Source organism: Aotus nancymaae, unplaced genomic scaffold, assembly GCF_030222135.1.
Source record: "Aotus nancymaae isolate 86718 unplaced genomic scaffold, 86718_ANA_hifiasm-v0.15.2.pri h1tg000059l, whole genome shotgun sequence".
NCBI lineage: Eukaryota > Metazoa > Chordata > Mammalia > Primates > Aotidae > Aotus > Aotus nancymaae.
Window position 1 is genome coordinate 55,498,375 of NW_026988473.1, and position 14,301 is coordinate 55,512,675.

The 14,301-nt window shown below is 40.4% G+C and overlaps 1 protein-coding gene across 6 annotated transcripts in view; it reads right to left on the reverse strand.

Moving 5' to 3' along the window:
* STIM1 (stromal interaction molecule 1) overlaps nt 1–14,301 on the reverse strand; it is a 251,042-nt gene that overhangs the window by 23,480 nt on the left and 213,261 nt on the right. For all 6 annotated transcript variants that reach the window (XM_012456837.2, XM_012456838.3, XM_012456836.3 and 3 more), the window contains one exon: nt 1,160–1,337. In XM_012456837.2, the coding sequence (XP_012312260.1) occupies nt 1,160–1,337 (178 nt within the window). The remainder of the gene's footprint in view (nt 1–1,159; nt 1,338–14,301) is intronic.

Sequence of the window (14,301 nt, forward strand, 5' to 3'; positions counted from 1 at the left end):
TCTTATCCTATTAGCTGAGTCTGGAACTAAGTCTGTATTAAGTGTGCTCTCACAACTGCTTCTTGTGGGTGTGTAAGCTTTGTTTCCTCAGGAACAGTGAATTTCTTTTTTTTCTTTTCCCCCACTTTTTTTTGAGATGGAGTCTCACTCTGTGGCCAGGCTGGAGTGCAGTGGTGCGATCTCGGCTCACTGCAACCTACGCCTCCCAGGTTCAAGCAATTCTCCTGCCTCAGCCTCCCGAGTAGCTGGGATTACAGGTACATGCCACCACGCCCAGCTAATTTTTGTATTTTTAGTAGAGACGGGGTTTCACCATGTTGGCCAGAACAGTCTCGATCTCTTGATCTCGTGATCCGCCCGCCTCAGCCTCCCAAAGTGCTGGGATTACATGTGTGAGCCACTGCGCCCAGCCAAGGAACAGTGAATTTCTTACAACTGCCATCATAAAACTGGTTCCTAGATGTCAGGAAGTACACAGCCTGGCTGGCTGGCTGGCTGGCTGGCTGGCTGACTGACTGACTGACGGGCACTCTTTTCACAGCCAAATCTTCCGCCATAGTTTTGAAGTCATATTTTATTTCAACAGAATTCCAGACCATCTGAATTAGAAGTGCTCTCCAAGGAGAGTTTAGCATTCTCCTAGGTCAATCCCTTTGTATTACCAATGAGGAAATAAGTCCTGGGAGGGAAAGAGATTTAACCAAAGTCATACAGCAAGTCAGTGTTGATGAGATTTAGATTCCATATAAGAAAGAACGAAGGACAGTAAGAAGGAAGGTCTGTGAAGTTTCTTTGGGGAACAGTAAAGGACAATTAATTATATCTATTTATATGCTAAGAGAAGCAGTCGAGAGACGGGAGGAAGTTAGAATGACCTCCTAACAAGCCATGGGAAGCTCAAGACCTCTGGCAGCTACACATTTCTCCCTCTGAAGCTAAGAAGCAAAAAAGATAGAAACAAGCTCCTCCCCAGGAGGAATAACTGCCCAGGACAATTGGAATATCAACCTAGACTTTCAATACACTTTTGGAAGGATGACACAGCCTGGGCTGCCATGTTGACAAGGTCTCAGGGTCCAAGTGGCTCATACCCAGGTGGAAATGGGAGGTTCCCAAGAGATGGCAGGGCCTTACCTTTCCTGAAGGGGCAGGGCCTTACCTTTCCTGAAGGTCATGCAGACTCTGCTCAGCTCGGTGTAACCCCTCCAAGTCTTTCATCATCTTCTTCATGTGCTCCTTGGAGTAGCGGTTCTGGATATAGGCAAACCAGCAGCCGCCCACACCAATAACGATAGACACCACCAGCATAAAGTCCTTGAGGTGATTATGGCGGGTCACTGCCAGAGAGGGGAGGACATGGTGAGTCAGGGTGCCCACTGCATACTTAGCCTTGCAAACTCCACTGCATCCCTCCTCTATGAAGCCCTCCATGACAGACACTCTCCCACTGAGGAGGATTTAGTTTCTCTTCTTAGACACACACTTGCCATACACTATTATAGTAAGCTCTGTGTCTATCTCTGCTAGCCAAGGTTTTGTTTAGAAATGAGAAGGCTTACAGCAATACAGAAAGCTTATTAAATCACACTTCCATAAGATGCAGTGAAGATGAGAGAACTAGTGCCTTCTCTATATACCCCAGCCATCTCTGGGCTAGGATGAGCCCATACGCCCAGATGTAGTGGCTTACATCCTACAGGCTAGGCAATTCTAAAGTGCTACAGTAGGTAAATGGAGATTGCTGGTATAAAGGATATAAAGCAACGTCACCAGAGCCTCAGGTCTGGCTGTAGGACTGAAACCACTATAGGAACTAGGTCTCCTGGACTACCAGGCCATTCTTGGCACAGATCAGGGAAAGGTCCAGAAGTCTCAACCAATGGAGAACATTTCTAGGCTATTGTAAAATCCAGAGACTCAGTAGAACAGGATAGCATCAAGAGATTGGTATGATGAGACATTATACCTATTAGCAATTGAGGGCCAGTGCTACTTCCAGAGAACACCTGGTAGCAATTCAGTGAAGCATGAGGGCCTCAGCCATCAGCTGGGGTTCAAAGAATGCCCAGTGTCCAGAGCAAAATTTAAATGCTAAACCAAAAAAATGACACCAAAAGATAAAAAGCAAAAGCCATATCCTAAAAACTTAGCCAATTAGGACAGAGGCACTTCTGGAACTAACATTATTCCTGGTATACCAGATCTGGGCTCTGTGCCACAACACAAGAGACTTGAAAGGGGCATTATAAGAAGGAGACGGCTGTCAGGAGACAGAGATCCTCTGTCTAGGTCGTGCTGTGGGCTCAGAGGAGCCCTAGATGTGAGAGTCAGGGAAAGAGGGAAAAAAGAGAGTTATGCCAGGGCTAATGACATGACTGTGTACAGTAAGTTGCCCTTAGATAGCTAAGGAGGAGGTAGGACTGGCATGATCCTTGGACATAGTAAGGACATGGAGGCCGGTGGAAATCCAAAAGGACCCAGGTAGAGCCACCAAGTTAAGGGAGGGTCAAGACACCAGAAAAAGAAACCATATGATATTGATGCCCATATTTGACAAAAAGAGTTATCATCATAGCTCCTTACAGAAAGGCTAAACAGCAGGAAATGAGGATGAGATGGGACCAAAGACAGATTAACACATCCTATTTCCACCCAAGGGAGGGGAGTTACTAGGTCAGAGTGGTGACCATGTCACTCATATGTTTATTCCAGGCTCTCTGAAAGAAAACTGAGGGTCCTCTAGTGGCTGTCCCCTAGCCTCCAGGCAGGCTACAAGTCTAGCCATACTCAAGCCCGCACTCTCCTGTCTTTCAGGTTCCAAGAGGAGATATTTCTGCAGCACAGTGAGTTGCCTTCCTTTCTAGAACATACCTGCCTCCTCCACAACCACTACCAGAACCTGGGGTACTCTTTGTCTCCCCTGTTTGTTAAGGACTTTTAATCTTGGTTTCCTAGGGTTTCTCAACTTCAATATCGCCTTTATATTCTTACCAAAAGTCAACAGTATCCTTGTTCAAACAAGACTCCATGCAACGAGCACCTTCCCCTATTCCAATACTTCAAAGTACTTAAGGTGGGCATGCAAATTGGGCCTAGTAATTTCATTTGGTTTCTTATTCTACCTTATCCAGGTCAGTTTGGAATCAGATCTATTATTTTGCCCAGCTTCATATTCTCATCCAAGTCATGAATAAGAATACTGAATAACCAAGGCCAAAGATAAGATTTAACAGTCAGTCCCTCCCTCTAAGGTAATATTGTTTCTATCACCTATCAGTACACACTGGATTCCTTCAACCAGTTTTGACTCCACTTAAATATACAAATATCCATCCTATCCAACCCTCTGCCTTGTCAAATGCATAGCTGAAGTCCAGAAATACTACCTGTCACATCCATGAGCTACCAAGCTTGGTAGAAAGAAGATGAGTGTAACACGGTCGATTTACTCTTTAAGGTTCCTAGTGATCATCACTGGACTATATATGCCAGTGCGCAGCATAACATCAACCAGCATACAGACGTCACTCAATAAATCTTGGAAGGATTGATTCTTTACTAATAAGCTTCAAGTATGATAATATCTCCCTTCCCTTAATCCATATAAAAAAGGAAGGGAAATAGAGAAAATATAAAACCTATCAGGCATTTATATTCATCATCTCTTATCCTCACAATTACTATGCAAAATAGGTTATTAGTATTCCCATTCTGTAGACCAAGAAACTGAGGTTCTATAAGGGATACTGACTTGCTAGAGTTCATAAAAAGTGACACAGCTGGGTTTAAATCCAGATTTGCCCAACCACATTGTCTTTCTGCTACACCACACTTCCTCATTACAACTTTCATATTCACACAGCAAATATTGTTTCTGTTTTGTTACAAGCAAACATGTCTTACAGTGGAGATGTCTATATGGCCCTGATCTAGCTCAAGCTAGACTCTTGGAACTCTTGACGCTAAGAGTTCCAGGACCTGAGTTTTCCCCCACACAATATCCTGGAAGCTGATAGTGGCATTGCCTTCAGGGCAGTGAAGACCCAAAGGCCAAATAATCAGGCCTTAAGATTAAACATAAGGTCTGTGTACAGAAATTCTTGTGCTATCAGGGGAAACATCCTACACTAAGTGTTAGGAAGTCTGATTCTATGCTTGCCTCTGTCCCAATTTGTTATGAAATTTGCTTCCCCTATCTAGACCTCAGCTTCCTCAGCTGTAAAATGCAATATCACAGAATTACTAAAGAGATAGAATGGGTGACTACTAACAAGACTGAATGTGTTGGTGTAAATGACAGCACTTTGAGGTGTCTCAGAATTATTCAGATGGACATACCAGGAGATAATTAAGAATGTGGATGTGAGCCAGGCACGGTGGCTCACACCTATAATCCCAGCACTTTGGGAGGAAGAGGTGGGGGGAATCACCTGAGGTCAGGAGTTCGAGACCAGTCTGGCCAACATGGTAAAACACTGTCTCTACTAAAAATACAAAAATTAGCTGGGCATTGTGGCAGGCAACTGTAATCACAGCTACCCAGGAGGCTGAGGCAAGAGAATTGCTTGAACCCAGGAGGCGGAGGTTGCAGTAGGCCAAGATTGCACAACTGAACTCTAGCCTGTGAGACAGAGCAAGACTCTGTCTCAAAAAAAAATAAAAAAAGAAAGAAAGAAAGAAAAGACCAAACCTACATTTCACTGGTGCACCTGAAAGTGACGGGGAGAATGGAACCCAGCTGGAAAACACTCTTTAGAATATTATTCAGGAGAACTTCCCCAACCTAACAAGACAGGCCAACATTCACATTCAGGAAATACAGAGGACACTACAAAGATACTCCTTGAGAAGAGCAACCCCAAGACACATAATTGGCAGATTAACCAAAGTTGAAATGAAGGAAAAAATGTTAAGGGCAGCCAGAGAGAAAGGTTGGGTTACCCACAAAGGGAAGCTCATCAGACTAACAGCGGATCTCCCAGCAGAAATCTTATAAGCTACAAGAGAGTGGGGGCCAATATTCAGCATTCTTAAAGAAGAATTTTGAATCCAGAATTTTATATCCAGCCAAACTAAGCTTCATAAGTGAAGGAGAAATAAAATCCTTTACAGACAAGCAAATGCTGAGAGATTTTGTCACCACCAGGCCTGCCTTACATGAGCTCCTGAAAGAAGCACTAAACATGGAAAGGAACAACCGATGCCAGCCACTGCAAAAACATACCAAATTGTAAAGACCATCAACACTATGAAGAAACTGCATCAACTAACGGACAAAATAACCAGATAGCATCATAATGACAGGATCAAATTTATACATAACAATATTAACCTTAAATGTAAATGGACTAAATACTCCAATTAAAAGACACAGACTGGGAAATTGGATAAACGGTCAAGATCCATTGGTGTGCTGTATTCAGGAGACCCATCTCATGTGCAAAGACACACACAGTCTCAAAATAAAGGGATGGAAGAATACATACCAAGCAAATGAAGAGCAAATAAAAAAGGCAGGGGTTGCAATCCTAGTCTCTGACAAAATAGACTTTAAACCAACAAAGATCAAAAGACAAAGAAGGGCATTACATAATGGTAAAGGGATCAATGCAACAAGAAGAGTTCACTATCCTAAATATGTATGCACCCAATACAGAAGCACCCAGATTCATAAAGCAACTTCTTAGAGACCTACAAAGAGACTTAGACTCCCACACAGTAATAGTGGGAGACTTTAAGACCCCACTGTCAATATTAGACAGATCAACAAGACATAAAATTAACAAGGATATCCAGGACTTGAACTCAACTCTGGACAAAGCAGATCTAATAGACATCTACAGAGCCCTCCACCCTAAATCCACAGAATATACATTCTTCTCAGCACCACGTCGCACTTATTCTAAAATTGACCACATAACTGGAAGTAAAACACTTCTCAGCAAATGCAAAAGAACAAAAATCGTAACAGTCTCTTAGACCACTGTGCAATCAAATTAAAACTCAGAATTTAAAAACTCATTCAAAACTGCATGACTACTGGAAACTGAACAACTTGTTCCTGAATGACTACTGAGTAAATAATGAAATTAAGGCAGAAATACCTAAGTTCTTTGAAACCAGTGAGAACAAAGACACCACATTCCAGAATATCTGAAGCAGTGTTTAGAAGGAAAATTATAGCACTAGATACCCACAAAAAAAACAAAAAACAAAAAACAGGAAACACCCTAACATTACAATTAAAAGAATTAGAGAAGTAAGAGCAAACAAATTCAAAAGCTAGCAGAAGACAAGAAATAAGATCAGAGCAGAACTGAAGGAGACAGAGACAAAAAACCCTTCAAAGACAAAGACAGAGACAAAAATACCTTCAAAGAATTAATGAATCCAGGAGCTGGTTTTTTGAAAAAATCAACAAAATAGACCACTAGCCAGACTAATAAAGAAGAAAAGAGAGAAGAATCTAATAGACACAGTAAAAAATGATAAAGGAGATATCACCACTAATCCCACAGAAATACAAACTACCATCAGAGAATATTATAAACACCTCTACACAAATAATGTAGAATATCTAGAAGAAATGGATAAATTCCTGGACACATAAGCCCTCCCAAGTCTAAACCAGGAAGAAGTCGAATCCCTGAATAGGCCCATAACTAAGTCTGAAATTGAGGCAGTAATTAAGAGCCTACCAACCAAAAAAAGTCCAGGACTAGACGGATTCACAGTCAAATTCTACCAGAAGTGCGAAGAAGAAGCGATACCATTCCTTCTGAAACTATTCTAAACGGTAGAAAAAAGGGACTCCTCCCTAACTCATTTTATGAGGCCAGTATCATCCTGATACCAAAACCTGGCAGAGATACAACTAAAAAAGAAAATTTCAGGCCAATATCCATGATGAACATTGATGGAAAAATCCTCAATAAAATACTGGCAAACTGAAACCAGCAGTACATAAAAAAGCTTATCCACTACGATCAAGTCAGCTTCAGCCCTGGGATGCAAGGCTGGTTCAACATATGCAAATCAATAAATGTAATCCATCACATAAACAGAACCAATAACAAAAACCATATGACTATCTCAACAGATGCAGAGAAGGCCTTTGATAAATTCAACACCCCTTCATGCTAAAAACTCTCAATAAGCTAGGTATTGATGGAATGTGTCTCAAAAGAATAAGCTATTTATGACAAACCCACAGCCAATATCATACTGAAAGGGCAAAAGTTGGATGAATTCCCTTTGAAAACTGGCACAAGACAAGGATGCCCTTTTTCACCATTCCTATTCAACATAGTATTAGAAGTTCTGGCCAGGGCAGTCAGGCAAGAGAAAGAAATAAAGCGTATTCAAATAGGAAGAGAAGAAGAAGTCAAATTGTCTCTGTTTGCAGATGACATGACTGTATATTTAGAAAACCCAGTCGTCTCAGGCCAAAATCTCCTTAAGCTGATAAGCAACTTCAGCAAAGTCTCAGGATACAAAATCAATTTGCAGAAATCCCAAGCATTCCTATACACCAATAACAGACAAACAGAGAGCCAAATCATGAGTGAACTCCCATTCACAATTACCACAAAGAGAATTAAATACCTAGGAATTCAACTTATAAGGAATGTGAAGGACCTCTTCAAGGAGAACTACAAACCACTGCTCAAGGAAATGAGAGAGGACACAAACAAATGGAAAAACATTCCATGGTAATGGTCAGGAAAAATCAGTATCATGAAAATGGCCATACTGCCCAAAGTAATTTATAGATTCAATGCTATCCCCACCAAGCTACCAGTGACTTTCTTCACAGAATTAGAAAAAACTACGTTAAATTTCATATGGAACCAAAAAGAGCCCACATAGCCAAGACAATCCTAAGCAAAAAGAATAAAACTGGAGGCATCACATCATACTACCTGACTTCAAACTATACTACAAGGCTACAGTAACCTAAACATCATGGTACTGGTACCGAAACAGATATACAGATCAATGGAACAGAATAGAGGCCTCAGAAATAATGCCACACATCTACAGCCATTTGATCTTTGACAAACCTGACAAAAGCAATGGGGAAGGGATTCCCCATTTAACAAATGGTGTTGAGAAAACTGGCTAGCCATATGCAGAAAACTGAAACTGGACCCTTTCCTTGCACCTTATACAAAAATTAAGATGGACTAAAGACTTAAACGTAAAACCTAAAACCATAAATACCCTAGAAGAAAACCTAGGCAATACCATTCAAGACATAGGCATGGGCAAAGACTTCATGACTAAAATACAAAAAGCAATGGCAAAAAAGCCAAATTGACAAATGGGATCTAATTAAACTTAAGAGCTTCTGCACAGCAAAAGAAACTATTATCAGAGTGAACAGGCAACCTATAGAATGGGAGAAAAATTTTGCAATCTATCCATCTGACAAAGGGATAATATCCAGAATCTACAAAGAACTTAAATTTACAAGAAAAAAACGAACAACCCCATCAAAAAGTGGTCAAAGGATATGAACAGACACTTCTCAAAAGATGACATTTATGCAGCCAACAAACAATGAAAGAAAGCTCATCATCACTGGTCATTAGAGAAATGCAAATCAAAACTACAGTGAGATACCATCTTACGCCAGTTAGAATGGCAATCATTAAAAAGTCAGGAAACAACAGATGCTGAAGAGGGTGTGGAGAAATAGGAATGCTTTTACGCTGCTGGTGGGAGTGTAAATTAGTTCAACTACTGTGGAAGACAGTGTGGTGATTCCTCAAGGATCTAGAAATAGAAATTCCATTTGACCCAGCAATTCCATTACTAGGTATATACCCAAAAGATTATAGATCATTCTATTATAAAGGCACATGCACACATATATTTATTGTGGCACTGTACACAATAGCAAAGACTTGGAACCAACCCGAATACCCATCAATGACAGACTGGATATATATACACCATGGAATACTATGAAGCCATAAAAAAGGATGAGTTCATGTCCTTTGCAAGGGCACGGATGAAGCTGGAAACCATCATTCTCAGCAAACTAACACAAGAACAAAAAACCAAACACCGAATGTTCTCACTCATAAGTGGGAGTTGAACAGTGAGAACACATGGACACAGGGAGGGGAACATCACACACCAGGAAGGGGGACTAGGGAAGGGATAACATTAGGAGAAATACCTAATGTAGATGATGGATTGATAGGTATAGCAAACCACCATGGCACGTGTATACCTATGTAACAAACCTGCACATTCTGCACATGTACCCCAGAACTTAAAGTATAATTTTTTTAAAAAAAAAAAGGAAGAAAGAAGAAGGAAGAAGAAGGAAGAAGGAAGAAGAAGGAAGAAGGAAGAAGAAGAGGAAGAGGAAGAGGAAGAGGAAGAAGAGGAGAAGGAGGAAGAGGAGGAGGAAGGTAGCTTCCTTATCCCGATTTCTGGGAAGCCAGCTGCAAATGACTAGGAAGAGAAAAAAAAGTTTTACTAACTTTAAACAGACAAAAGAAACAAGACTATTGGAATAATTAAAACTTAGTAATGTATTTATAATTAAACCAATTATAAAATTATCAACTTCTAAGATTTAAATTATTTCTTCATAATTCCTAATTTTATTATTATTCTTATTCTGTTTATTTCCAAGGCTGCAGTAGTAATAAAAGGTATTCATTGTTTTTTGGGTGTTTTTAATTAAAAGCAGGTACAAAGGGCTGTGGGTTCCTACAGGAGAATAAGAGGAAAGAGTTGAGCATGTCTGAGAAAAGGCTGGAAAACCATCCTGGAGAAAGTTTGAAAGGCAAATTGGAGCATAACAGAAAAGAGAGATGGGGTAAGGATGCAGCTACAGATATCAAAGTAAGCTTTGCCAGAAAAGCAACCACTTCTGTTCACTGGGGACTTTCCCCTATTTTCTGAGCCACTGGAGAAGGAAGATAAGGAATAGTCTTTTCTTTTCCTATCTCGAACTGCCCCTAACTCCCAACAGTTATTCTGCAGTCCTCCTGCACTCTTCTCAATATTCCTGCTGAAAGCACAAAGTGCATACTAACCCCTAGCCCAGGACTAAGCACACTGTAGGCACATGTTAAAAATTAAAAATAGTAGCTACCATTTATTTAGGGGAAATTGGGGCACAGAGAACCTTAGAAATGTGTCCAAGGTCACAAAGCTACTGAGTGATAGAGCCAGTCAGCTTGATTTCAAAGCTGGAACTCTGTTTCCTCTAACAGAAGTAGAAGGTGGATAACATCTCCTAACATCTCCAAACACACCCAATGTCTCGAAACTGGTACTGTTTGGAGAGCCCTTGGTGGGCCTGTAAGCCCAGAGCCAACTCTGCAGAGTGAAAAATGCCATAAAGGGCAGTGTGCTACTCTGGAGCCACATAGGAAGGACTGAGCATGCCTTCTACTGTCAGAAAATGGACCTTGAGGTGGCCCTGTGCTGAGCCAGTCTGATCACTCTTCCCTCTTCCCAAGTTCTGAGGCTGCTGCGGACAGATGGCACCTGTTCCCTCAACAGAGCCTCTTGGCTACTGCATGACAAACCTTTTATTTGAGATCTGTCAAGCCTCAAACCAATAGCAGGATTTTTATTATGGCTCGGTGAGGTGGCCACAGCTCACAGCTGTAACAGGTCTAGGTTATCTGGGGTGTTCATGTGTTAAATGACTGAAGATGAGGTCTAAGTGTTTGCTCACTCAGCCTTAAGAACTCATCCTAAGTTCAGAACACAAGTCAGAGCCAGTACAGGCCTCTAGGTCCTAAATGGGTGCTACAGAATAGCGCTGAAATAAGGATGTTTAGTCCACGCTCAGAGGGGGAAAATAAAGCCTACAGGGGCAGAGATCAAGGGACTTTTTGTAAACACCCAGCAGGCACGCCTCCACCCCTTTCAGAAGTCTCCTGGCAAAGAACTCCTTAGTATTTTCCTCAGATTCCAGCTGGCAATTTTTAAATTTTTCCTTTGACAAGCATCAGTAGAAAAATATAAAACAATATTTGCCATCAGGACAGCTGCTGATTTCTAAAAATCTTAGCTTCCAGGCGTATACCCAGCTCTATCAGAATCCTTGAATGAGAGAGCCAGTAAGAACTTTTAATGGCCAAGCCCATTTTACAGATAAGGAAATCCAAATCCAGGCAGAACTGAATTGTCAAAGGTCATTTAATAAGGCAAGGACCAAGCACAGAAGTCCTAAAAATACAGGATGCAGACACCGGGAAGGAACAAACCTCCTGTCTTTTATACAGAACCCTTATTAAGCAACGAGTTCCTCCCAAAAATCATAAAATGTCACAGCTGAAAGGAACTGTAGGGAGGAATCTCAGGATACAAATCATAAAACACCCTGAGAAAAGTGACCTACTCAAGTTCACACAGTGAGTGGCAATTTTCAAAAGGGACCAAGGTCACCTCCCAATACAGGGTTCTTTCCTAAACTGCATTAGAAGTCATCTGAATGAAAGTCCAGGAGCTACAAAAAAAAAAATCAAGCTGTACAGGCATACCTCAAATATACTGCAATTTCAGTTCTAGACTACTGCAATAAAGCTAATACAGCAATAAAGTGAGTCACACAAAATTTTTGGTTTCCCAGTGATAAAAGTTATGTTTATATTATATTGTAGTCTATTAAGTATATAATAGCATTATGTCTAAAAATACAATGTGCATGACTTAATTTAAAAATACCTTATTGCTTAAAAATTCCAATACAGAAACTCAATAGTGAACACATGCTACTAGAAATGTGGTACCAACAGCTTGATCAACACAGGATTGCCACAAACCTTCAACTTGTAAAAAATGCAATTATCTGCAAAGTGCAATAAAGCAAAGCACAATAAAACAAAGTATGCCTTTATATATTTATTAAGATATAATTCACAGACCCTAAAATTCTAAATCTCTTAAAATGTGCAATTCAATGATTGTAGTATATCCACAAGGTTGTGCAACCATTGGCACAATTAATGTTAGAATATTATCATTACCCCTAAAAGAAATGCCATATCTATTAGCAGTCACTTCCTATTTCCCACAGCCTCCCCCATCCCCCCCCAGCCCTAGAATCTACTAATCTATTTTCTGTCTCTATGGATTTGCCTATTTTGGGCATTTTATATAAGTGAAATCACAAAATTGTATAATATGTGGCCTACTGTGACTGGCTTCTCTCATTTGGCTTGTTTTCAAGGTTCATCCACATTGTTGCATGTATCAGTACTTCACTCCTTTTCATAGCTGATTAATATTCTTTTGTAAGGCTGGGTGCAGTGGCTCACGCCCATAATCCCAGAACTTTGGGAGGCCGAGGTGGGCGGATTGCCTGAGGTCAGGAGTTCAATACCAGCCTGGCCAACATGGTGAAACCCTGTTTCTACTAAAAATACAAAAATTAGCTGAGCATGGCGGGACACGCCTGTAATCCCAGCTACTCAGGAGGCTGAGGCAGAAGAATTGCTTGAGCCCAGGAGACAGATTTTGCAGTGAGCTGAGGTCACACCACTGCACTCCAGCATGGCAGACAGCGAGACTCTGTTTCAAAAAATATACATATATATATATTCTATTGTATGTATATACCATATTTATTTTTCCATTCATCAACTGACAGACGTTTGAGTTGCTTCCACTTTTTGGCTATTGTTCTAATTTCTACACATCCTCACCAACACTTGTTAATGTCTTTATTATTATATCCTAGTGGGTAAAAAGTGATACCTCATTTTGGTTTTGATTTGCATTTCTCTGATAATGATGTTGAGCATTGTTTCAGGTGTATATTGGCTATTGAACTATGGAATATATAAATATATGTTCAAATCCTTTGTGCATTTTTTTTTCTTTTTGAGACAGGGTCTCACTCTGTCGCCCAGGCTGGAGTGCAGTGGCATGATCTTGGCTCACTGCAACCTCTGCCTCCCAGGTTCCAGCAATTCTCATGCCTCAGCCTCCTGAATAGCTGGGATTACAGGCATGTGCCACCACATCCAGCTAATTCTTGTATTTTTTTAGTAGAGATGGGGTTTCACCATGTTGGCCAGGCTATTGTCGAACTCCTGACCTCAGGTGATCTGTCCACCTCGGCTTCCCAAAGTGTTGGGATTACTGGCATGAGCCACTGCATCTAGCAAGAATTTTTTATACATTCTGGATAGTAGAGCTTTCTCAGAAAAATGTTTCCCAATACATTCTCCATTTTGTGGGTTGTCTTTTCACTTTCTTGGTACGTTCTTTGAAGTATAAAACTTTTTTATTTTGGTGAAGTCCAGTTTAACTCTTCTTTCTTTTGTTGCTTATGCTTTTAAAGTAAGCAATTTAGTAGCATATAATATATTCATGTTATGCAACCACCACCTCTATCTAGTCCCAAAACATTTCTATCACTCCACAGTAAATTTTCTTACCCAGTAAGCAGTTTCTTCCCATTCCCTCCTCCCACCAACCCCTGCCAACTTTCAGTCTATATTCTGTCTCTGTGGATTTATCTATTCTAATTATTTCATATTAATAGAATCATATAATATGTGACCTTTTGTGTCTGGCTTCTTTCACTTAGCATAACATTTTCCAGGTTCATCCACATTGTAGCATGTATCAGAACTTCATTCCATTTATAGATGAATAATATTCCATTGAGCCACAATGTATTTATCTATTCATCCATTAATAGACATTTGGGTTGTTTTATTTTTTGGCTCTTATGACATGTGCTGCTATGAACATGCATGTACACGTACTTGTTTGAGTACCTCTTTTCAACTCTTTGCATATATACCTAATTATGGAACTGCAAGGTTCTATGGTAACTCTGTATCTAATTTTTGAGAAACCACCAGATTATTTTATACAGTAGCTGAAGCGTTTTACCTTTTCACCAGCAATGTACAAAAGTTCCAATTTCTCTATACCTTTGCCAATACTTGTTATTTTCCATTTTAAAAAACTATTATTATTATAACTATCCCAGTCATCATGAAATATATTCTTAGCTTCAGTACCTGTGTTCTCCCTGTCTCAGGAAGATCGTTTTCTTGCTGATCTCTGACCTTCCTCAGATTAGATCACATGCAGCACACAGGCTACATACAATAAGCCTAAGAGAAAAATATCCCTGTCCTGGTATCAGTCTAACCTGCTCCACCAGGACCCCTCTTGTTGGTTCTGATATCCTAGACCCAGTACCATGTCCCCAGCATTCTGGTTCCAATGCTAGCTAATTTTTCCAGATAAAATCCTTGACTGCTTTAACCTGTAGTTTCTACTGTATGCTTTCAGACATGGTAA